The sequence below is a fragment of the Diabrotica undecimpunctata genome, chromosome 5 (genome assembly GCF_040954645.1).
Source record: "Diabrotica undecimpunctata isolate CICGRU chromosome 5, icDiaUnde3, whole genome shotgun sequence".
NCBI classification, from domain to species: Eukaryota; Metazoa; Arthropoda; class Insecta; order Coleoptera; family Chrysomelidae; genus Diabrotica; species Diabrotica undecimpunctata.
Genome location: NC_092807.1, coordinates 22444625 through 22471670, shown reverse-complemented (window position 1 = coordinate 22471670; position 27046 = coordinate 22444625). Strand labels below are relative to the sequence as shown.

Below are 27046 nucleotides of genomic sequence, written 5' to 3'. Positions count from 1 at the left end.
CGGACTGGAAATTAGGTGTAATGCACCCTCTTCACAAAAAGGGAGATATGATGATGTGTGATAATTATAGAGAGAGGTATCACCCTACTTAACGTAGCATATAAAGTATTGTCCAACGTATTGTACAGAAGATTGATCCCCTATGCTGAACAAATAGTTGGGAACTACCAGTGCGGTTTCCGACCCAATAAATCAACAACGGATCAAATCTTCACAGTCAGGCAGATTTTTGAGAAAACGCTTGAGTTCGGAGTCGACACCCACCACATATTCGTGGATTTCAAAGCCGCATACGACTCAGTCAACAGACAAAAACTTCTACAGGCTATGGTGGAATTTCAAATGCCGCTTCATCTTGTTCAACTAACGGAACTTACACTCACAGGCGTAGAGAGTGTAGTCAGAATCCAAAACGACTTTTCAAGACCCTTCCATTGTAAAAAATAGACTGAGACAGGGAGATGGACTGTCGTGTCTCTTATTTAACCTTGCACTAGAAACAGTAATTCGAGAGTGCCATATTAATACGAATGGCACCATCTTTAATAAATCTGTACAAGTGGTCGGATATGCAGATGACAGACATTATTGCTAGGTCCACAGAATCTCTGATCGAAGCATTTCGATCACTAAGGACGTCTGCACTGAGAATGGGATTAAAAATAAACGCACAGAAAATGTAGTATATGTATTGTATTAGATCAGGCAACCAGATACCTAGACTATTAATTGATGATCTGGAACTGGAAGGTGTGGACAACTTCGTCTACCTGCGCTCGCTGCTGACCAAAGACAATAATGTCAGCGAAGAAATTAAAAGAAGAATAGTGCTTGCCAATAAGTACTATTATGGCTTGAGGAAACAGATGGCCCCAAAACTAGCCAGAAAAATTAAAGTTACCATATATAAAACACTAATAAGGTCAGTGTTAACATATAGGTCAGAAACGTGGTCACTTACAAAGAATAACCAAGAATTGCTTAAAGTCCAAGAACAGGGTTTGTGGCATAAGCGCCACAACTTTGAGTTATACAGAAGTTTTGGGGAACCTGTCATTGTAAAATGTATTAAATTAGCACGCGTTCGATGGATAGGACATGTAAGGCTCATAACGAGCTGTAGTGCCACTGATGATGATGATACCCTTACTCACCCCCAATGAAACTTCTGACTTGAGCAACGTGATCTTCGTTAAGTCTTTGTGAACGAGAAGCTTTTATTATTCTACTTTTGTCAGCTTTTTGGCCACAATATCGCAACAGAATCGAACAATAAATCTAGGAACATGCTCAGTAACTCGAAAGTTCCGAGAAAACTTACTTCCCTGTATTAATCAAGATGGAAGTTGATCTGTTATAATTGGATAACATTTTTGATATTAACAGAGATCATTTTAATTGTAAATAAACACCAAAACGAAGTAAGAGCAGTTTATTTACAAAACTATCATATAAATAAATATATGAAAAACAATTCAAATCTCTTTAAAATATCCGATCGAATAAAATCATATATATGGTCAATAATTGCAATCTACATAAAAAAATACTTGAAAAAAGCGTAATATCTTTACACTTTGTTCATTTGGTCCAATAGAAACGAACCCAATAAAGTTAAAAACCACTTGTAAATCACTTGAATATACAAAATAACAAAGTTAATCACAATTACAGTCTTTAATTTTTATCACAATACACGCCGTCATTACTTCGCCACTTTTGATTTGCTTCTCTTCGAGCGTCGGGTACTAACTGACTACGCATGCCTCCTAGTACATTGCTAGTGGCTTCAGACGCAATTATAATTGGCTTCAGTATGGTTGGAGGGATTTGACGTAGAACGCCACCTACTGCACCGCTGTATCCCTTCTGTTCTTTTTCTTGGGCGGCTACTTGGACGATGTTATCAGCTGTCTCACCAATGCCCTGTAACAAATGTTCATATTAATTAAAAAAAAAAAAATACTTTACAACGTAGATTTTTTTTCGGATAACGCGTATCGCTTGTTATGAGATAACCCAGATAAGCAAACTTATTTATACTTTTAATGGTCTTGCTAAGGTTTTGTTAGCTCTATCTCTGTTATTACAACATAACCTTGTCAATGTTATTGTTTACATTTAGAAAATTATCTCACAATTTTTCTAAGTAATCCTTTGAATAAAAAATTATTTTTTGGGTGGATCAGCTCTATAAAGCGATTCAAGTTTCCCTAGTAATTATTGTACTTTTAAGTAAATTTAAATTTAACTTATTTTTGTGATGTTATAAATCCACATGTAATACCGATATTATAGAAGAAAATAAAAGTGTATGTAATCTAATGATGCTGTAATGAGGTGATCCCGTCTATTTAATAAATAAAAAATAAAAATAAAATAAAATAATTTAGTCAAATCGTCAGCGCAAGCCATAACCTGGGTTGATTTATTAAAGATTTTTCGACTGTTGTGTAACTCGGCAACTCTTACAGTCTTTTCTAATGCTATGTTAAAGAGAAGACACGCTAGCGCATCTCCCTGTCGTAACTCCGCATATGTTTCAAAGGCTTTCGACAGATCGCCTTGTATTTGCACTTTCCAGATCACTTTACTCATAATTGTTTTTATAAGTCTTATTAATTTATGGGGAATGTTAAGTTTCATGGCTTCATATAATTTAAATCTTAGGACGCTATCGTACGCTAATTTAAAGTCCACAAAGAGAACGTATCAATTAATATGTAGGGCGAGTTTTTACGCACAATTCCATTGTGGTGCAAGATATCCAAAAAACTTATTTAGAAAAAATGTAGGCAATGATATTCTCCATAAAAGTTTTCATATTTATATTCCTCTCATAATTCTTGTTCTATACTATTGGGCTTTGCATTACTATACAGAGTATTTAATAAGTTATGACCATTTTGATTTCGGAATCCCTATGAAATCAACACCATGTATATAAAGAAGTAATGCATAAACAATTATTTATTTTATATAATAAGACAAACAATATATTGTAGTTTTTAAATTAAGTTTAACTGAAATCATTGACAAAATTTTGTATATAGGGTGAACTACAAAATAAAATTACGATTTTCTCAATTTTTTTAATTGAATCACCTTGTATGTATTTTATTTTTTAGAAATATTGTATTTATGATACTCTTTCATTTTTATATAGCATTCCCATCGAGCAAAAAGACAAAAGAGGGAATGTAAAGGTAGTGGGGGCAAAAATATTGTTAGACAGGAAGTGCCATCTTGAGAGGCCAAATTAAACAAGGAAAGAGAGTCTTTCCTTGTTTAAGAAATCAAATTTAGTTGGGTTATGTTATTATTTGTCCCAACTGCCACATGAAATCTTATTTATATTGAAGTTTTTTAACGATTGTTTCACATTTTAGACTGTTATCGTTAATATTTAATTAAAATTTTCTCATCTAAGACACATTCTGAAAACTATTTTATAGCTACTGTTAATAAATGTCGGAAAATTTAAATTTGGCGCATTCGCATTTCCGGATATGTCCGCCATCAGAGGCCACTTTTTTGGTCGCCTTTTCATAACGATTAGATTCCCTCTTTTGTCTTTTTGCTCGATGAGCATTCCCTATACCTAACCTCATTACTTTTCGAGATATTTTTACAAGAATACAAGATTATTTTTATTCAATAAATAACTCACACAAAACAGAAAGCAAAACAATATACAATTGATGTAACAATTTTGAGATTGTTATATGAACAGTATTCTAAGCCAGGAATTTTTAATAAAACATTCCTAACTGCCGATTCTGACGCGCAGTTATTAATAAGTAAAAGGCCATTTGTGTCAGTTACAAAGGTAAAATAGTAGGCTTTGAAAAAATGACAGTTTTCATATTATTAAACCGTAAACGGTAGGCTTCGAAAATGACAGTTGTCATATTACCTTTTTAATCAGTCTGTGTGGCTTGTCTTCATTGTTAAAAATTAATTTTTCTATAGAATAGTTAACAGATATGATCTGGCTATTAGGAGTAAGTTCGAGAAATTGCTTACTTGCATCCAGAATATAACACCAGTGATTTCCTCAACGGAGAAAACCAAACGCAAGAGATTTTAAAAAATTAATGGATCGTTTTGTTCGCACTGGGTCAGTTGTATATGAAAAAAAAAGAGATAACCAAAACTGTTCTAAGTGAAGAAAAGGAATATGATGTACTGATAGCTACTACTGAAGATCCCCATACAAGCACTCGTGAAATTTCACGTCAACATGACATTAGACAAACTTCGGTGGCAAAAATCCTTCGTAAACATGAACTGCATCTTTACCGCATACAGTTACATCAATAATTGACAGTCGATGATTATCAACGCAAACTAGCTTTTTGTCAAAGATCTCAGCAGCAAGTGTAAACAGACCGATTTTTTTTCGATTATGTGTTTTTTGGAGATGAGACTGCATTACACAAAAATAGAACGGTGAATCAGATCTCAGCAGCAAGTGTAAACAGACCGATTTTTTTTTCGATTATGTGCTTTTTGGAGATGAGACTGCATTTGGAGATGGATAGGCTGATGAGGACCAACTGTTTGGCCACCGCAATCACAGGAATTCTCCAAAATTGATTTTTTCATGTGGGGTTATATAAAAGACCTTGTATACCAGAAGCCATCAACAACGCCAGATAATATGAAAAATAGAATAAGAGAAGATTTTAATAAAATTGATTTACAAATATTGTTCTGAAGCTATTTTCTTGTGGCATTTTAAATTAATTTATATTTAAATGGGAATAAGCCACAATTAAAGGTTAAAATACGTTTATTGACGTTTCAATTTCCACTTCGGAAATCGTTCTCAAAATACAAACATTAGTAAATTAAATAAATTTTGTTTTTTGTTACTTAGTGAAAAATTCTTCTAATAATTTAATTTTATCTGACTCATCTATATTGACAATTCAGACATACCTTATACATTTTAAAGTAGAAGACTTTAAAATGATATTGCCAATATTGTTGAGTTACGTTCCTGGGACGACTTTACTTATAAGATAGTTCATTCGATTACATGAAATCAACTTTAACTTGAGAATATCCGTCAGAAAAGATCATAACATGTAATTCGTCTTTAAAAAGACAAATACATGCCATGATGACAGTAAAATTCTCCTGTTAGTGATTCCATAGTAAATTATGAGGGAAAAACCAGGAAAAAAAAACCTCATAATACTATCCCGACATGGTAAGTATTTGATCGTGCATTTAGTTTACCTTCAATAAACACCAAATTCCGATTTTATATGTTTGTTATTTAAAAAACATAAATGATGTATTCTCTATATGTTACTGACTTACCAATACTGGTATTTTCCTTTTAATAACTTCCTCTTTCAATATGGGTAACCAGATCCTACTACATTCTGCCGAGGAATTCGCGACACAATTGGTCTCATTTAGCATAATTAGAGCCGCTTCTTTGATTTTTCTCTTTTTACCATCCGTTTCTTTTAGGACTATATTTGAATCATTCCATTGAACCCTATGTTCATTATCCCATGCGTGTTTACAGATTTGAGATCTATCAAATTCTCTATTTTTAATATAGGATTGATGTTCACTTATTCTAACATTTAATTATTATTATTAAATAATTATGTTCACTTATTCGTTCTTGGAGGAAAAACATTTGTTAACATCTGTTTTATTAAAAAATGATTATCCTTTATCGTTTATAAATAAGGAATTTTCAACAATCGATCGAATAGAACAAAACAACTTAGAACGAGATCCTACAGCATATGCAAGGAATAATACGAGAACAATAACAATACCATACATAAAAGGATTATCGGAAAAGCTTAAAAGGATAGGAAATAAATTCAACATTTCAACAACATTCAAGACAACACGTTGAGATCTATCTTGTCCAAAACCAAACCTAACAATGAACAAGAAAGGACAAAGAATTGCATTTATAAAATACCTTGTGAATGCGATCAGTTTTATTTAGGTGAAACATCAAGACCATTAAATGTTAGAATAAGTGAACATCAATCCTATATTAAAAATAGAGAATTTGATAGATCTCAAATATGTAAACACGCATGGGATAATGAACATAGGGTTCAATGGAATGATTCAAATATAGTCCTAAAAGAAACGGATGGTAAAAAGAGAAAAATCAAAGAAGCGGCTCTAATTATGCTAAATGAGACCAATTGTGTCGCGAATTCCTCGGCAGAATGTAGTAGGATCTGGTTACCCATATTGAAAGAGGAAGTTATTAAAAGGAAAATACCAGTATTGGTAAGTCAGTAACATATAGAGAATACATCATTTATGTTTTTTAAATAACAAACATATAAAATCGGAATTTGGTGTTTATTGAAGGTAAACTAAATGCACGATCAAATACTTACCATGTCGGGATAGTATTATGAGGTTTTTTTCCTGGTTTTTCCCTCATAATTTACTATGAAATCACTAACAGGAGAATTTTACTGTCATCATGGCATGTATTTGTCTTTTTAAAGACGAATTACATGTTATGATCTTTTCTGACGGATATTCTCAAGTTAAAGTTGATTTCATGTAATCGAATGAACTATCTTATAAGTAAAGTCGTCCCAGGAACGCAACTCAACAATATTGGCAATATCATTTTAAAGTCTTCTACTTTAAAATGTATAAGGTATGTCTGAATTGTCAATATAGATGAGTCAGATAAAATTAAATTATTAGAAGAATTTTTCACTAAGTAACAAGAAACAAAATTTGTTTAATTTACTAATGTTTGTATTTTGAGAACGATTTCCGAAGTGGAAATTGAAACGTCAATAAACGTATTTTAACCTTTAATTGTGGCTTATTCCCATTTAAATATAAATTGATTTACAAATGTTAAGAAATGTGGCTCGGTCATTTGAATATCGGTTACAAACTTGTATAGACGTTGAAGGTGGACATTTTTAACATTTACTTTATACTTATTTCCTTAATATCACATTCACTACATATTATTACGGTTTATATTTTTTGTTACTTACTTATTGAATAAAAATAATTTTGTTATGTTATCACTCAATACTCAATACTTATTTCTACTTACAAAAATTAAATGTATTCCCGAAATTTGAAGAAAACTAAAAATATCTACGAAAGTAATGAGTTTAGGTATAGGGAATGCTATATAAAAATGAAAGAGTATCATAAATACAATATTTCTAAAAAATAAAATACATACAAGGTGATCAAGTTAAAAAAATTGAGAAAATCGTAATTTTATGTTATAGTTCACCCTGTATACAAATTCTTGTCAATAATTTCAATTAAACTTAATTTAAAAATTACAATATATTGTTTACCTTATTCTATCTATCTATCTAATTAACCTTCTTCGGTCCATCTTTGGACATAGGCCTCCCCAATCCTTTTCCATTCTTTGTCTATCGGTATAGTCATCCACCTAGAACCCACGTGCTTATTGATATCATCTGCCATCTCATTTGGGGCCTTCCTCTGCTTCATTTATATTCCCACGGTCTCCAACTTATAAGAATTTTGTTCCATCGGTCTTCTTTTTGTCTTATATTGTGTCCGGCAAATCTCCATTTCAATTTTGCAACTTCTTGTCTAACATCCCTTTACCTTATATAAAATAAATAATTGTTTATGCATCACTTCTTTATATACATGGTGTTAATTTCGTAGGGATTTCGAAATAAAAATGGTCATAACTTGTTAAATACTCTGTATAGTAACGAAAAGCCCAATATTATAAGAACAAGAATTATGAGAGGAATATAAATATGAAAAAATATATAGGGTATGTTTGCTACACCACGTAGTTATTAATCACCCTGTAGAATTCCACGTATTTTCCAAGTATGGAGAATATCATTGCCTACATTATTTCTAAATAAGTTTTTTGGATATCTTGTACCACAATGGAATTATTGACCGATGTCGCACTAAAAACTATAAAATATAATTTATAAAAAACTTGAATTTTATCTGAATATCTCACAACTATCATTGAATCTCTAAAGCTATGGTTTGTTAGAACAGTGAGCGACGCATAACTCACAGTCAGTCGAACGCCGCGTACGTTCGTTAAAATCAAAGAAATGGTTCTCTATGAGAACGGTTTGTTAGGTTCTGCTGAGCTGCGCGCACTGCAGAGCCATAGCCGTGTACGTCGACGGTGTGCGCTGGAATCAACTGCGATTTGATTTGGACGCAAACGTTCAGCTGAGCTCACAGCGTACACATCTATACCGAAATTATAATTGTATTTTTATATAGTTATTATTATTGTAATAATTAAATGATGCCTACTAAATTTTCTCCCGAGGAAGATAAAAGACTAGTGGATCTAGTACAAATTGTAAGACAGTTCCAAATAAATCCTTGGAAAGTCTAAAATATTCTCGAAATTTTTCCTCGTTTTAAAAAAATATTTCTTCGACTATTTATTTAAAAGCACCTTCTGTATTAAGACGTGAAAAAATTTCGTTTACATTTTTAATTCTTTTATTTAGATTTAACGTTATCAACCCTTCTTCTTCCTTCTCTTCTTGGAGTAATAAAATTGTTGCGTTAAGTTTGCGAGAATTAATTTTTTTAAACGTACAACCTTTGAGAGAATAAACGTGAAACTAATTTCGTAACTTGTTTTCAGAGCGACAGAATATTTATGCGAATTAATCTAACAAACCGACTCACCCAAAACTGCCGTGAGTCGAGTACAATAGATTCTGCTGTACGTGTATGCTGTGCGCTGCGCATTGTTCTAACAAACCGTAGCAGCTTACTTGAATACAAATAAAAAAAAAGAGGTTAATCTTTGTATGTGGGTAAATTTTTTACGATACGAGCAGTATTAAACAATTTCATTTAATTACGAAGTCTTACATTAGCTACAAATATATACTATTCATTTTTCCTTGTCCTAGATGTAAGCAACATAAAAGGACATTTCCATATATTTAAGCTAATTCGTCACAAATTACACTTTTTAGACCACACTCCATACGATAAAGAGTAACATAAGCTGCCTAATGCATACGTCATTCTCTTAAACATGACCTTCAACAACACCAGTAATTTACATCTTTTATATCCAATATTAAATAATTATAGAAAAATTTTTAAATCCCAACACCTGGATTGCTGTTATCATTTTAACATCAAAGTTTTTTAATCTTTTGGCTGTAGTAATACTATGTTTAACTAATATTGTTTCATGGTACATTGACATTTTGTTTTTGACACCGTTCATGGGTATCTTATCAATCAGTTACCAGCTGAAGTCCGTTTGAAGAGGTTTACTCTCCGGACACTGGAACTCACTTAAGCATGGGTGTATGTTACCTGAAGTAAAATTGAATTAAAATATTAAACATCATATAATATTATCAACATCATGTACAATCTTTGGTTTTTAGTTTTTTTTTAGGTTTTTACCCAAATATTTTGGTGGCTCAGGCATGGTAACCTGTAAGTATAACCATTTTGCTTTTTTAACCTTAGTCAAAATTTTAAACCACGTTTGCTGTAATTAAATGGTTTATACTTATTTTAGGTATTTTAACCTGATGATGGAACAGTTGTTCCGAAAACGTTCGTGTTTTTAATGTTGCCCTTTTAAGGGTTTTTATAAAATAAAATATACCCACATACAAAGATTAACCTCTTTTTGTTATACGTGGTATACAGCCAGCTGCAGGAATTATTTTCCTTGTGGATTTTGAATACAAATAGTTATACTTATGAGCTACTCAAAATATATTGAAACGAAACTATTTTTAAAGAGAAAAAATACCTCTTTCACTAATAAAATAGCATTCGTCATTCCTTCCCTAATATCTTGTGGTTGATGGTACCTCCTCCTCTTCCCCTTGGACTTTGCAAGTATCCTAACACTAGGACCGGGAGACAACATATCGTAGGCAGTTTCAGCAGTTATCTAAAAATTCAATATTTACTGTAATATAATTACTAACTAATCTGAACAAAAACATACCTGTATTAGATGAATTATTCTAGATGTTAATTCGAGGGCAGCCATTGCTGTCGACGTCGTAAAACTATTGGCGCCTCGTTGAAGTCCTCTGACGATCCTGCCGTCTTTTTGGTACTGTTCGATTGGTAACCAGAACAGATCTCGAACTCCTTGGACTAAAAATTAAAACATTCATACAATACCAACATATTACTATTTATAAAACTAAAAAAGAACAGCAAAGGGTTCGTGCGCAGTAACAAAACTTTCTTTGTTGCATGTCAAAACGTCAAGTCACAATAAAGAAATCATTTTGTAAGTTCGTAAAAGAAGAAGTACAAGCCTGAAAATTTTTGATATATTTGATTAGAAACAAGTATCAAATTGTAAGAGATTGTAAAGAAAAAATTCAACGTTATAGGTCTTACAATATTTCATGAAACTTACTAACTGATTTGGTGACGTCAATCTGCGAACGAAACTATGAAATCAGATATTACTGAAAGAATTTAATTGTCTGCAGAGCATTCTCACAGTAAGGCAAGTCAACTAGTTTTTGATTTAGTAAAATAATTGAAGTATTTATTGTTTTTCAAATCATGAATGTGTTGCTTGTGTGAGTCCATTTCAAAAGGTAAAAGAAATATTAAATTAGACTTACTCACAATCAATTTAATTTACGACCGGTTTCGGTTTCGATTTCTACAATATGCAAAGCATCTTCAGGTCTCGATACAAAGTTAAATAAATGCTGCCGGTACTCTATTAATTGATGGTTGAAAGAACATGGTTCAAACTATCCTGTATTGTTGATTGGAGAACTTAAGTCTGTTATTGTAATTGTTTGACAGTAAACGGGGAAGTTCTTGAGGAGACAGATTTTATCCAATGAAGTAGAGATAGGTATAATGTGATTGTTTGTTTGATGAAAGTAATGTTCCATACCATTGATTTGAAAGAAATTTGATAATTACAAGTTGAAAGAATTGCACACCCACACAATTTGTACATCTAATCTCGTTCATTGTCTTACAACTGTCACCTTCATAAAATAAAATCTCAATAAATAACACACATTTCATAAATATATCTCTAGAATAAATATAAATAACTTTTAAATAACTCAATGGTATAGAACATTACTTTCATCAAACAAACAATCACATTACACCTATCTCTACTTCATTGGATAAAATCTGTCTCCTCAAGAACTTCCCCGTTTACTGTCAAACAATTACAATAGCAGACTTAAGTTCTCCAATCAACAATACAGGATAGTTTGAACCATGTTCTTTCAACCATCAATTAATTGAGTACCGGCATCATTTATTTAACTTTGTATCGAAACCTGAAGATGCTTTGCATATTGTAGAAAGCGAAACCGGTCGTCTGGATAGTTAAATTAAATTGATTGTGAGTAAGTCTAATTTATTATTTCTTTTACCTTTTTTATTGTTTTTCTTGGAACAGTCGTTTTTGATACTTTATATCGAATTCAGTATCAAATATCGAATAATATGTATTTAGAATACATTTTTTTTTCGAGCATGCATATTTCCAAGGTTCATGAAGTTTTGAAACATCTCTAACTTTATTTTCGGCACTATAGGGAATATTTACCCAGTGTCAAAAATTATGTCATTATTCCTAAGGCAATAGAAATATGTGGTTTTATTTGTAAGTTTGTCAGTGATTAAAATAATTGGCAAGAAGGGCGTCACTTTGATTTTTTCGAAAAACCAAAACAAGCGATGACAACAAAAGTAAAAAATTGATGCACTCGATGAAAGTTTTATTCATCATACTATTATTAGAATAGAATAGAATAGAAATATGCTTTATTGTCACTGAAAATTGTACAATTTTATGGACACAAGATAATAAAATATACAATCCATTGCAAAATTTAACTAAATTGCAAATTGCATAATAAAACCTTACGTACTAGTTTAAGAATAAGTTTAAGCTGCTGCATGTGATACCCAAATATACAGTATGATGCAAATCTATGGAAAAAATTCATTATTTAAAAAAATCGTCGATTACGTCATTACGCCGACACTGATGACGTAATGTCCAACCCATATTATCAGTTGATGGTCATTCAATAATTAAAATTGGCGTGTTTTAAGATTTTTTTTTAAAAGTCGTCTGTTTCTGAAATAATGAATTTATTCCATACATTTGCATCATACTGTATATAAAAATACTTTTTGTTACTTGTACATAAACGTACTGTAATTTCTTATTTATTCGTAATAAACTCTTCCACTGAATAATACGGTCTTTCATATAGATAGGTAAAATTTACGGAACATAATGAAAGAAGTTGTAGATTTAAGTTGCAAAAGGAGATGGGTCTATAACTTTTTTGCGGAATATAATATAGATTTCTTTACTAACTCAGTGGACGGGATCGGTAAATACACATCAAAGGTTGAATTTTTGGTGGAGTAGTCATGATTAGGTCTTGGTGGAAAAACATGTATAATTTCTGCAATCATTATAGATATTTAATTGGATTCACATGGGTTATATGAGTAATGATGTGTATTTTAATGATATAAGGTGGATATTTAAGAATAGATGTGTACTATATCTTAATGATAGACCGGATAGGGCTGATGATAGGAAAATGTGTGCTTTGTGTAACGAAAGTGAGGTGGAAGATATTCTGCATTTCAAGGGGCGATCTTTGGTACTACGTGAATACAGAATGAGGTGGTTTGGAAAAAGTAGATTGGAAAGGGAAGAATTGTTGGACTTTATAAGAGGTTTGGGCTGGAGGGTTTTAATCTTGTGTTGGAATATAACTATTAGCCTCATGTATATATATTTATCAATTAATAAGTGACTTTTTGCTCTTTATTAAATCGATTAATACTTAATACTCTTATTATTACGTGTTCTTGTGTCTGGAGTAATCATATCGCAGGTAAAAAATATTACAAATATTCTTTGTTAAACGATCGCTTTAAGATATGTTTTCATAACCGATATTTTTAGAATGACATTTTTTTTGTTAATTATTGTTAATTTTATAGTTACTTATAATGAAGAAAAAATGTTGTTTTATATTCTGGCCAACCCTCCAGACGACCAATGGTCATGGAGGACTAAATGCTTGTTTTACTAGGAGAGCTATTACTAAGCAACTACTGTATTTTAAAGAAATAAAAACATTCTGAATCTGAATCTGTATTGTAATGAAAATCATTTTTTGTTTTGTCTTGACATTTCGATTTTGAACTCAGATATAGTTTTCAAAAGAAAATTCCTGAAATAAAAATTATGAAAGATTGATAATATCTGAATCATATTAAGAACAAATACAGAAATAAATAATTAAAGTGGCAAATGACGAAAAAGGAAATTCAATTAAGCAATATACTACAACAAACTTAAGTTTGGGAATATAACTCATACCTCGACGATACGCAATGAATCGTGTTTACTATTGTTACCATGGAAACTACGAGCGTGCTGCTTGCCAGTGTCGTAGTTTGAGAAGTACGTATCGCAAAGTGTTTCACTTGTTGATTTGATCTTGTTGGATATTGTATTGATATTTTTTTTAGATTAGTGCTTAGTGTATTGGTAGTAATAATTAAAGTATTATTAAGTCATTGGGTGTATCTATAGTGGGTTTAGTTCAGTTAATAATAATTATTTAACAATATCCTAAAAAGATATGAACAACATTAAACCATTATACTTTTGAACAGATACTCTCAAATCATCTCGAACAAACTAAAGGTGGCGAAAACTCGAAGACAATAGGAGTGTCCTAGTGGTAAGTTATGATATTCATTTAAAACGAATAGAATATTTAAAGTAGCTAATTTAATCTCGATCTGAGGACATAACCATAGAATTTAAAGAAACCGATTTTTAAGAGCAAAAGACTGGAAGAGAGACTGGATTTGTACCTAACGCTGTGTTAATTTTTAAATCAGGTGCATGATTATAATTAAAAAATCAATTTTAATAACAATAACGGTACTGTAAGCTATAATTACTATTAAAGTTTCATAATAAATAAAATTCTGTTAACGAGGCAAAGGTCATTCGGCAAAAAGTTTTTGGTAAAGCAAAATTTAGTAAAAATAATAATAATATACAATGGTTATTTTAATTCGCCAAAAAATCCTCTAAATTAATTTATACTATAATTTTATGACATTTATGCTTTTAGGATCCAAGGGTGGCGACTATGATGACTATATGAACCACCTTAATTTTATAAAGTTGGTCAGAAGTCAGCTCTTACCTAACTTACACAAAAACTCGGTCCTGGTATATAGTTGATAATGCATCCTATCATAATATGCTAATGGAAGAAATGTGACGTCTGCTAGCCGTAAGGATTTTATGGTAAAGTGGTTATAAGAAAAAAGTATTCCTTTTCCACAAACACTAACCAAAGCGAAGTTATATAAAATTATACAAGCCCATAAATGTTTATGTATTAGATTATAAGCTTTAAGAACATAAACATAAAGTACTTTGCTTGCCTCCGTATCATCCGGAGTTAGACCCTATCGAAAAAATATGGGCTTTGGTAAAAGATAGAGTGGCTATATATAATACAACTTATTATATATAGCCAACTATTTACTTATTTTTTTTGGAAAGTTGAAACCCTTGCTTCGTGGTAATGTTAATAAATTGTAAGTATTGAGGAATTTTTTATTTATTAAAGTGCTCCTAATATTTTACTCATTATTTTATCGATAACGATTAAAAGCCATGAAAATAAAAATAAACAAATTCATTCTTCATTTTAATTGAATACACTTATGAAAAATTATTTTAAATCTACCTGTTTCCGCCTGCCACTGGAAGAAACAGTCCGCCCACCTGCGCTAAACACTACGTCACATTCCCAAACTTAAATTTGTTGCACTCTAATACTAAATATTTGTTCAAATGTGCGCAGTTCAAAAGCAAAATTAGGCTATAACGATATAGTTTTTAAACATAAATATTTGTTTTTGTTTTTGACTTGGAAATTAACTATTGTTTACTTACACAAGTGAACAAGAGTATACATGGGTACAACACCTCCAAGTAAACTGGGCAGTTGATTCTTTTTAATATCACTCAACCATTCCTGGACCAAATGCGTCATGAGTTTGTCGAATCCTAAAAGGCCATGTCGGTAAGTCACTCGTTTCAACCTCAATTCCGAACAATTTAATTGACCAAGACCCATCAGTAATCCTGGGAGTGAGCCGTGGGTCATGTCTACGCGTTTTCCGTGGTAATCTAAGCGGATAGGAACTTCCGGACTGAATATCAGATTCCTAAAATTTAATAATATATTATAAACCAATAGTTATAGTCCGAAATATTTCAAAATGTGACAGGCGGCATAAGTTGTACAGTACTTTAACAATTGTGAAAACTATAGAGGTATCAGCTTATAAACTATACTGCAAAATTATCAACAATATTATTACCATTAACCCATTTGTGCCTAAAGTTACGTATATGTAATGCATGTCAAGATTTAATTTATCCATTGTAAACTTTTTTGTAGAACTACTAACGGACAGATGGCGGCACTTTTCACACCCATACAATTTTTGTTTAGTTTAGTTAACGTCAGTGGCGCACCGAGGGGGGGGGGGTTGGGGGTTAAAAGGTTAAAATCTTTGTCCGACAAGCCATTTTTCAAGTTTGGAAATAAAAAAGTTTAAAGCAGAGCAAATCAAAAAGCAAACGTGGACGTGGTAATAATTCAATTTTAGAAAAATGATAATAAAACTGAAATCTGACAGCTGTGTATTAAGAAGCATTTGCTATACTAGTAGCGCTATCTACTGGATTTTCTAAGAAGTTATTGAATGACTTAGGTAATACTAAAACGTAATACGGCGTTTAAAGCAGTGGTTCATGAGGATATATTAATGCGTAAGTTTTTTCAAGAGAGGTAGCAGATTGACAAGGTGACGACGCTCTAAGCACTAACTATGTGAATAAGAATAAAACATATGAGACTCAGAAGTTTAGAGCTCATGAATCCAAGACATTATTAATCAAATTTTTAGTATGATGTGTTTTTTCTTCTTTTCTTATGACATATTTTCACCAAATACTTTTAAAAGGCAAATCAACTAAAAAATTAGTCCAAACACTTTTGTGTGTAGAAATTTCAACACAACAATTTGTTCTATAGCCAACGTGTTTTACCTGAAGAAGATCGGTGATCCATCTGACGTAGTAGATGTAGAATTTTCCAAATCATTATCCAAATCAAACTGATGTCTACTCTCCTCCATTAAAAGTATTAAATTTTCATCTACAACCTTTAATGCTTGTTTTTTAATAAGTTCTTCATTTTCTTCGCTAATTGTCATCACAGGTGGATGGTGGGTGGGGGTGTTATGTTTGGAGATGTTGCCTTGATCATCTGTAACATTTTAAAATAAAATAGTACATTATACATTATTGGAACTCGATGATTATATATATATATATATATATATATATATATATATATATATATATATATATATATATATATATATATATATATATTGTTACGATAAATTCTGACCCAAAACCGTAAATATATTTATTACTAATATTTTCATTCATTCACGTATTTTTTAGGTAATGCCTACCTGACACACGATGGGTCCCCCTTTGTAATAAAAACAACAATTCGAACCTTCTGGAGACAAGCCGATTTAACCATACCGGTTCTGAGAACAATTCGCCGCTCTGTCTAGAAGGCCGTAGACGTTTCTCGTCTAACAGTAGTGAATATATAACGGGACTTTTTGGAGAATAGAAAACAGTTAATTCTGAAGACGCGCTCGCGATAAAATGTTACGTTCGCTTTTTAATAAATTATGTATATTTAGTGATAAATAAATTAATATCAGTTATTGTGCTTTTCAATGAATTAAGATAAGAACAAGATATTATAAATTAAATAGACATTGAAATAAAATCATCACAATATATATATATATATATATATATATATATATATATATATATATATATATATATATATATAAATAAGTTCGAATTATGAGGACTATGGTTGGTCATTTCCAAATCATTTAAACCACAATCTGGTGTAAGAAAAGGCTGGATTGTATCACCCATATTATATAATTAAATATGCTGATTATACGAATGTACCCTAATATTAACCTACTCAGAAAAACAATTGGTTATGTTGAAAACAAATAATAAACAAACTGGACACGATGAGCAGAGAATACGGTCTTTTGCTGAACAAAAAAAACTCAAATCATGATAATAAATTGCAATAGGCTCAACATAAGAAAGATTATTGATTTCGAAGTGGTCAAGAGGTTTAGCTACCTCAGATCGCTCATTACAAACAAAGGAGGCTGTGATAAAGAAATCAAATACACATTGGCAATAACACGTAAGGTAACTATAAAACTAACTCGTATATGGAAAGACAACAACGTCCCAACAAAATAGACTGAAACTATTAAACCCATTCCTATATCCCAACAAAATAAACTAAAACTATTAAATACATTGGGAAGTAAACGAGCTAACAAGAGACATCTGGGGTCACATGTCTTGCCGGAAGGTATGTGGCGAACAGTGTTGAACAATATGTTTGTTAGCAAGTCCAATTCTTACCTCCACGTATTATTTCCTGGGTAACGCCAGTGGGAACGGACGAAGGGCGAGCTTCTGGCGCTTTAAAACTGGAACACTCCGGCTAAGGAAGAAAAGCTCGACAGAAAACATGAGAGAGGAAATGGGAAATCACGTCAATATTTTTTTAAGGAAGTTATGATGGTAAATGGAACAAAACCGATGAATCCCAGTTCTCGGCAGAACTTAAACGTTCTGAGTGTGCTGAGTAACCCCGGTACAAAGATAGCGACTTGGAAAATCAACAGCCTGTATGAAATCAGAGAGCTAGCAAATAAATGAACTACTAAATATAGACATGCTAGGTTTAAGTGAAGTAAGGTCTAACACAAGAACAATAAAAATTTTACTACTCAGGAGACAATGATCCCACTCATTTTAATGGAGTCTTCATTTAATGTTAATATTATTCAGCTGTATGCACCAACCGCAGATAACACAAATGACATACTGGAGGAATGGTATGAAGAGCTACAAAAATTCATAAAATTAACAAAAAAGATATTAACATCGTCTTAGTTGTTTTATAGAAAATAAGGTCATAATCAAACAAAACGAGTAAGTGCTGTAATTCTAAAGTATGCGTAATTGGGAGTACGGCAACAGTTATGTACTATACTTTTTCTACGGAGTAATTAAGAAAACAGTGCTTAAGTGGTAGATTGAATTCATGAAAATATAAAGTCTAGCGATAAACTGACAGTAATAGCTGTTCATGAAACCGACGGATTTTCTAGCCGTGAATACATATAAATTGGCAAGGTTAAAGTACTACAAAAACATAATGAAAATTCTGAATTTTGAGTAATCAAAAAATATTACTGACAAAAAAAAATACAAAATACGAGGATTAAGATTAAATTGTCATATCCCTAATACTTTTTATTATTGAAAGAATTTCCTTGTAGACTGCTATGTAGTAATAATAGCTGGTTGGTTTTTAATTTTCAGATACCAATCATTAACTGACTCTTGTCCTTGTCTTAGCAGGTCAAAAATTACCCTCCCTAGGTTGTCGGTACACCGACAACCTAGGCTTAAAATGAAAAGTCAAAAGTTTCATTAGTGTTTCAAAATCTTTCACTCCTTGGACATCCCTGAGTTATATAGGTCTCTTAAAACCTTATAAACCCCCCCACTTAGTAATGTGATTGATAACAGCAAGCCTTCCAGAATTCTCAATCAAATTTGCACCAAAATATTGCTCTAAACATTCCTTAAAAACCTCAAAGTCGTCATCCTGTTTAAAAATGGCAAATGAAGATACACCGCCCGTATTTACTACATTAATAATTGGTTGTTAGCCAACGGCATTGTTATCTTCATTTCTAGGCATTTTAAACTATTAAAATATTTTTTTTCTTCATAATATGTGTTCAATTACACTACCGAGCATAAAATTAGGGTCACCCCGTAATTTGAATTTATTTTAGAAATTATTATTCTGTTTTAACTATTTTCGGTTGTAACATAGTTTACCAACGGATTGCTTAAAGAAAACAACGTTTTTGTCGTTTAAAGTTTATTAAAAATAATGGAAATGAAGAATTTTCCTTTGATATACTAAATATTGAAAAGGGACAATTTTGATGTGCTTTTTGTTGAAAAAAAGAATTTTTAAGAACTTCAGTAGAGAGTATTCCCTCCTCTGGCAGTGATAACAGCTTGCAAACGACGAGGCATGCTTTGGATCAGATTTTGGATCACATTCTGCGGAAGATTATTCCATTCTTGCACGAATATGTCGCGAAGCTCTCTCGAATTTATGCGGGCCGGCACATGACTCCGTAAACATCTCTTCATCTCATCCCAAACATGTTCTATGGGATTGATATCTGGACTGCGAGCAGGCCAAACAAATCGTGTGATCTGAACCTCGTCAAGATACTCAGTAACTATCCTAGCAGTGTGGGACCGTGCATTATCATGCATAAATGTTGCGTCGTCTCCAAGAATAACGATAAACGGTAAAACATTGTCTTCCAGAATCTGTGTCAGGTACCTATGCGCTGTGAATGTCCCATTCTCGATAAAGACTAACTCCGTGCAAGCATCAAACGATATGCCTCCCCATGCCATAACTGACCCTCCACCAAATGGAAGACGCTCGGCAACACATGCTTGAGCATATCTCTCGCCTGGACGTCGCCACACTCTTACACGTTTGTCTGAGCCCGTAAGATAGAATCTCGATTCATCGAAAAACAATAAACGACTCCAATCCTGCATTGTACAAGCCAAGTGTTCTCGTGCAAAATTCAATCTGGCAATTCGGTGTTCACGGGAAAGCGGCGGTCCAGTTACTCTAGTTCGAGAAGATAAACCAGCAGCATGAAGTCGTCTCCTAACTGTCCATTCACTTATGTTTACATTTCTCACTTCTACAGATGATTTCGAAGAGAAACTGCCGTGACCGTTCGGTTTCTCAAAGCACTAGAAACGACAAAGCGGTCATCTCTAGCTGTTGTAATCCTGCCTCGACCTGAACCAGGTCTTCGAGTAAGCAGACCGGTCTCTTCGTACCGTTGCCATACTCGTTGCACACTCGAGACACTTACACCAACGTTTCTCGCAGTTTCGAGCTGACCGTGGCCATCTTCTAACGCCTCCACAATTCTTGCCGCCACAACAGAATTTATGCTCATTGCAATACACTGACAGTGATAACAATACACAAACAATTTACAATTGACGTTAAAATCATAGAAACAAAAACTGTGCTGATAAAGGTTTTTAGGAATTAGGCTAAGGGGCCCTTTTTATCTCAAACGCTTGTCGAAACAACAACGACAACAATTTTTTTTCAAGAAATCCATTAGTAAACTATGTTACAACCGAAAACAGTTAAAACAGAATAATAATTTCTAAAATAAATTCAAATTACGGGGTGACCCTAATTTTATGCTCGGTAGTGTATTTTCCTCGTCGCCTATGTAGTAACAATAAATTGTAGATGGCTCAATAAACATCAAAAATAACGTTTTACAAAAACATGTTCATTTTAAAAATTGCCAAACACCACCAGGTTATATCCCTAAAAATACATAGTGACTTTTCAAATGACAGTCTTTAAACTTTACACAGAAATACAAAACTAACAAAACTCAATTCTTCTTAATCTTAGAAAATCAATATCTTACATACACCAATGTGGTAAGTGTAAACATTTTAATTATCAGTACTTACCTGTCTTTTCGCAATTATCGCCACTAAGATCACTAAAGAAATTAATGAGAAACGATAAAGAGTCTTGATCAATATTCAATCGAAGTGGCAATATCGATATTTTCAGGCAACATTCCTGAGTTGGCAGCTTTGGGTCAGGTCGTATGTGAAGGGACTTAATGACTACCTATAAGATAAAAGCACGATTAAATAGTATAAATTATGGCTGGAAGTAATGTTTTCTTACCATGTGTGCATGTGACTGTTTTGGCCTGCTTTGACTAGTATATTGGTAAAGAAATTTATTTATTTGACTTGATTCTAATCTATCTACAATTTCTACGTCGGATATTATTAACACTTGTCGCGACGCTTGTGTCGTTGTTTCTGGATACACTTCGTGTTGAAATCTAACCTGAAATTAAAAATATTGTTTGGACATTAATAGTAAAGTAATAAGACTAAATAGATAGTTAGACGTATAGGAAGATCTCAGAAAAGAGGGAATTCATGGTTGGGAAGAAAGAGCAAACATCGAGAATTACCGACCAATATCCTTGCTCTCACATCTGTATAAATTACTAACTAAAATCATAACCAACCGCCTAACACATAAGCTCGATTTCTATCAACCTATCGAGCAGGCTGGATTCAGAAAACATTTTAGTACCATAGACCACTTGCACACCGTAAGAACACTGATAGAAAAATGCACCGAGTATAATGTTCCAATTCATATGGCGTTCGTCGATTTCCATACAGCATTCGATTCCATCGAATTATGGGCAGTGCTTGAATCTCTAGAAAATGCACGTATAGATTCAAGATACACTAACATAATTAAAAACATATATGAAAATGCCACTATGCAGATAAAGCTGGACGAAAGCACAAAAACTAATCCCATAAGACTACAACGGGGAGTAAGACAAGGAGACACTGAGCCGAGGCCAGACAAATATAACAATACAAAATCATACCATAGAAAATGTTGAACATTATGTATATCTAGGTCATGTTATCAAACTAGGAAAACCAAATCAAGATGCTGAAATTAAAAGAAGAACACAACTGGCATGGGGCGCTTTCGGCAAATTAGCATATATCTTGAAAAACACCTCCATTCCTGTAAACTTAAAGAAAAAGGTGTATAACACATGCATACTACCAGTTTGTACTTACGGCTTGGAGACAGTAGCCCTTACCAAAAAATCTGCTAAAAAATTAGAAACAACGCAAAGAGCAATGGAACGAATCATGCTTGGAATATCACTAAGAGACAAGATTAGAAACACCGAGATAAGACGTAGAACGAAGATTAGGGATATTGTGGAAGAAATTGCAAAAATGAAATGGCGCTGGGCAGGTCACGTAGCCCGATATAATGACAACAGGTGGACACGGAGAATTCTAGAATGGAGACCAAGGACGACAACAAGAAGCACGGGAAGACCTCAAAAAGGATGGGTAGATGACATAAGAACAGTGGCAGGCAAACAGTGGATTAGATTGGCGCAAGATAGAGAAAGATGGAAGCAATTGGGAGAGACCTACATTCAGGAGTGGATGGAAAATGGTTGACAAAGAGAGAATAAGACTAAATAGATAGTTAGACGTATAGGAAGATCTCAGAAAAGAGGGAATTCATGGTTGGGAAGAAAGAGCAACAGGGATGAGCGGAGGATAAATACTATGTCAATTTAGTAGGCAAGGAGGATGATTAGACAAGAAGCCACCCCACATCAGTTTTGTAATATATAAGAATTATATTAATTGTATTTTAGCTCTAGCCCTGTTGAGCTAGAGATAAAGGCCAAGGCCTGTTAAGCTTTGTAAATAACTAAAATGTAAATTATTGTTATTTTCTAACATTATATCGAACATGTCCAATTTGGAAGATATTTATCGAAGATAATTAGCTTCCTTCTTCTAGGAAGAAGGAAGAGGAGGCCTATGTCCAAAATTGGACAGCAAGGGCTGTATAGATAGATAGAATTAGCTTCCAGGTATTCTACTAAACTGTGTTCACTGTTGGGCAAATTTGAAGAAAAATATGAAACACAATTTAAAAAATTATGATAGATTTCTCATAAATTATAGCGGCTAGTATAGTAAGAATAGTTTTAAACCAAATGTACCTACCTTATTTAAATGTAATTCCATGTGAACATCATGATCCCTATTGACCCCTCCCTTGACAATCCAATTCATATTAGCTTTCTTTTTATCCATATGGCTAGTGATATGCACTTCGTTTTTATTTCCTTTGGAAAAACTAACGGTATCATTCAGTTGAGTTTCTGAAAATTGTACAGTCTTTTTCTTGTTTTCACTTTCCGCTACTTTGAAATCGTTTCCACCATACATGTGCCACACTACTGTCATGTCACACAGAGTATACCGAGTGATCGGTGTAGGAAATGATTTAGGAGGTTTCAGAAGATCCGTTTTACCAACGGGGATGTTAAAGTGATTATCTATTACACGCACGGGATCGCTGGAAAGCCATCGAATATCAGGAATGCCATTTGCCGGGTATAATCCGAGACCGGGTTCTTTACCTATAATACAGAACTCATCATCTGTGTCACTACTTCTACTGGAGTGGTAAGCAATGTCACCTAATTCATACGTCACTTGTGGTAGGGGTTTAGAAAGTGTTTCTTGTTGTATTAGCTGCTTTTCATCGGGAAAATAAAACAGTTTGGCACCGAGGTTTGAAGAATGCATCGTATTATCTGAAAATCAGTTAAACACTATTTATCTAATACTTTAAACAGATCGAAATGTTTATTTATATGACTGCTGGGATGAATAGCAAATTTAAAGGTTTTTAAATAATACCGTTTATTCCAAATCAAATATAAAAATATAATATAATACGTTTTTATAGTCTGAGAGTTTATAGAAATTTTAAGTAGATATTTAGATAGTATGAAAATTAGTGTACATTTTTAGTAACTTCGTTACACAAATCGAACAACTGTGTGAGGAGAAGCTAGTCTTAATATCCGTTTGACTTTTAACGCTTTCGCGCGTAATGGGTTATATATGTACCATAAGACGTTAAAAAAATACTATAAGAAATATAAATATTAAAATACTTGTAAGAAAACTATAAAAATATGTCCCTCGCTTACAATAAGGTTTTTAGTTCTTCTACAACAAAAAAATTTCACGACACAGTCGATACAAATCGCTGGAAGTCAATTACACTTTTGCCTTTACATGTGGATAGTCGATAATCTCGAAACGAGTTGTATTGGTTGATTTATGGAAAATATGGATAAATAAGGTTATTAAATAATATGTATATATAAAATCGTAATAATAATTTTACAATTTGTTCTGGCGATAATCACTCTTTCGTGCCGATGGGATACATATATCCCACTAGTAATTTTCAATGAGTAGCAGCGTCATTTTATCATGAGAAATGTTTATTTCGCGAAAAGAAAATTAACCGAATTTGAATTACACGAACTTGCAGAAGATATATCGCTGGCTTGGTTCCAAATATGGCTAACTACAATTTTTCCATTTTTGAGCTATTTACACAGTAAACCGCATAATTATTTTAAGTTTTGTTCCAAATGTGGCGAATTGCATTAATTTAAAAATTGGCGCCAGAATATATAGAACCATTAGTATCTCTGTACACAATGAACGTAGTTCGCAATTCCATATGTAGCTAGTAACACATAGCCACCTCTGGAATGGACATCTTTCGATGTAGGTGAAGTTAGCGCCATTCGTTTTATTAAAATCCAATGTATGTATGAATGAATGGGATCTCCCTAATAAGGAGCTCTCCGTTGAATGAAGGTATCCCCTATAAACTGGCTAGGCCTGGTGAATGGGAAGTATAGAAAAATGTGAAACGACCACGCTAGAACAGTTTCTATCACCATAGCTCTCTGGGGTATCTGGGAATCTCTCCCAGGTATTCCAGAGACTAGGAATGGATGAACTGCTTCAGAGACCAAGAAGCAGCCTACCCAAGCTAAGGTGTGAGGTAATCGTGCCGATGACTGTATCGCCACAGGGTTTTATGTGATCGTGAACGATCCCCCTGGGGAAACTTTCCCTATCTACTCGTGGGAACAACATGAATGTACAAAAAAACAAAAAACCAAAACCAAATTCCGAGGCTGGACCAAAACGTTCATCTCAGCTTGAAGCCGGGGCTAAGAATGAACAGCAATGTTTACCTCAAATTTCGGCCCAAGCGGAGGATGGACAAGGACCACCTCAGGAAAATCGGCCAAAGCGCCGCAGAATTTGTGGCTCCGAGGCAAAAAGGAGGAAGGTCAGAGAGGCGATGGGAGCAGCTCATCCCTCTCCAGTCCCTCCCCAAACAAAGGTCAAGGTGCCCACATCGGTGGCTGACAACGGTTCCATATCCAAAACAGGACAGGGACCGACAGCCCCCAGTATGAAGGCGTGGTGGAAACGCCGCTGCGCATTCCCAAAGTTTCGCGGAAGCTACCTTAAGACATCTTAAGGTCGCTATTATAGATAAGGTAAACCCATACGGAAAGGTCACTGCCCACCGGAAAAACCTTATTAAACGCAGCCTGATCGAGGAATTGGATAGAACAATCTTGTCCACCTCCAGCAACCAGGTAAAAGCACCCACGTTCAAATCGTGGACTTACTGGGGTGAGATCATAAGAGTAGTCTGTGGTGACGATGGGGCACTTGTATTGCTGGAAAAGGTTACAGCTGATCTAAACCGTGGGAGGAAGCATCACTGGCTGTTGTCAGTCAGGATAAGCTCCCAAAACTTACCAGACTCTCTATGGATCCCGGAGGATGCTACTAGCACCTCCGATGACCCAAAATGAGTGCTGCGGAGGTTAACGGCGCAAAACCTAGACATGACAGTTACGAGATGGTGCACCTTCCACCATAAGGTAAAAAGGATCCCAAAGGACACCTGCTCGTCTTCGGAATCGGAGACGATGACATGGCTGTCCTTAGGAAAAGGGCAATGGGGCTGAGCCGGATATATATGTATATATATCCTGCCCCGAGAACCATTTCCCACCCATGACCCCGACTAGTGTGAACTTTGACTGGACTATTGTTGCAGTTCAATATAGAATAAGTTGAGGCAATGTTTTAGTTTTTCATTTCAATAATTGTGAACGAGATGACGCGCAGATATTTTCAAGGTCATAGCCATTTAGAAATCCACAAGTTCTAAATATAAAGATATTTTTCTTCATTTTCTTTGGCCGGTTATAGCAGTGAGAGTAGTAGTGCGTTAGGGCGGTCTTTAAGTTTTTTTTTTTGGTATTTTATTTCACTAGATTAGTATGGTTAATATTTGTTTGTAGTGCATATGTGTATATCAACCAAATAAGCATAATAGAACCTAAGGAGAAATTCGAAAAATTTCTATACGGTAAAATTTATCTATACCAAACTTTTGACTAATTTATACAATTTAAATAGAGTTGACAATCTAATATTAAAATCATCCATACCTTCTACAACATCACTTTCTTTCATGGCTTCTCCCAACAGTGTGTTAACGTGCTCATGTTGGCTCTTCGACAGATTACTAATCTGAGGTTCAACCGATACCAATTCTGCTTCAGCTTGGTGTCTAGGACTAGAGTAAGAGCTTCCTGTGGTTGTGGAGGTTGGTGGTGTTAGATCTCCGTCATTGGCAAAGTATATTATTAGGTTCGTTAACATTTTACAACTGTCTGCGCATGTATGTATGTTGAGAATGTTATTAGAAGCTCGAAGGTCGATGTGAGGGTTGATTCCACTTCTCTGTAATATTTATTACTGTATTAAGCTTATATATAAATTATATATAATATAAATTATAACATATACATATAGAATAATATAGCTGAGCAGTTTGCTTTTTGAATACAAATAGAATATTCGAGGACTTTATGAAAAGTATCCAACCTTTGTATATAACTTCGTTATTATTTAGTCATTTAGCTCGTAGCATCGTTCGAAGTAATCCTTATTCGGTTTAACAATACGCTCTCACTGGTGCTTTTAGTCAATAAATCAGTTATGAAATTTCATTTTAATCTTTGGAATATGAAAAAGTCACAGGTGTTATGTTGTGACTGTACGGAGACGAGCGAAATGGTGTAAACTTATATTTGGCTAAAAATGGCGATTAAGGGAAAATGAGACCAGGTTCTTCAAACTACGTCACACAATTTTTTTAAAACTTAAGATGTAAAATTCCTTGTTGACATCTTGGAGCTT

The 27046-nt window shown here is 33.5% G+C and overlaps 1 protein-coding gene across 2 annotated transcripts in view; it reads right to left on the bottom strand.

The window, feature by feature from the left end:
* Nucleotides 1-1416: 1416 nt before the first annotated feature.
* Nucleotides 1417-27046, bottom strand: part of Atg2 (Autophagy-related 2) — a 117461-nt gene continuing 91831 nt past the window's right edge. For both annotated transcript variants that reach the window (XM_072531643.1, XM_072531644.1), the window contains exons 19-27: nucleotides 26293-26587; nucleotides 22943-23538; nucleotides 21048-21215; nucleotides 20822-20987; nucleotides 16175-16394; nucleotides 15011-15285; nucleotides 10001-10155; nucleotides 9800-9943; nucleotides 1417-1926 (exon numbers count right to left, since the gene is read on the bottom strand). In XM_072531643.1, coding sequence (XP_072387744.1) covers nucleotides 1678-1926; nucleotides 9800-9943; nucleotides 10001-10155; nucleotides 15011-15285; nucleotides 16175-16394; nucleotides 20822-20987; nucleotides 21048-21215; nucleotides 22943-23538; nucleotides 26293-26587 — 2268 coding nt within the window. In that variant the 3' untranslated portion in view covers nucleotides 1417-1677. The remainder of the gene's footprint in view (nucleotides 1927-9799; nucleotides 9944-10000; nucleotides 10156-15010; nucleotides 15286-16174; nucleotides 16395-20821; nucleotides 20988-21047; nucleotides 21216-22942; nucleotides 23539-26292; nucleotides 26588-27046) is intronic.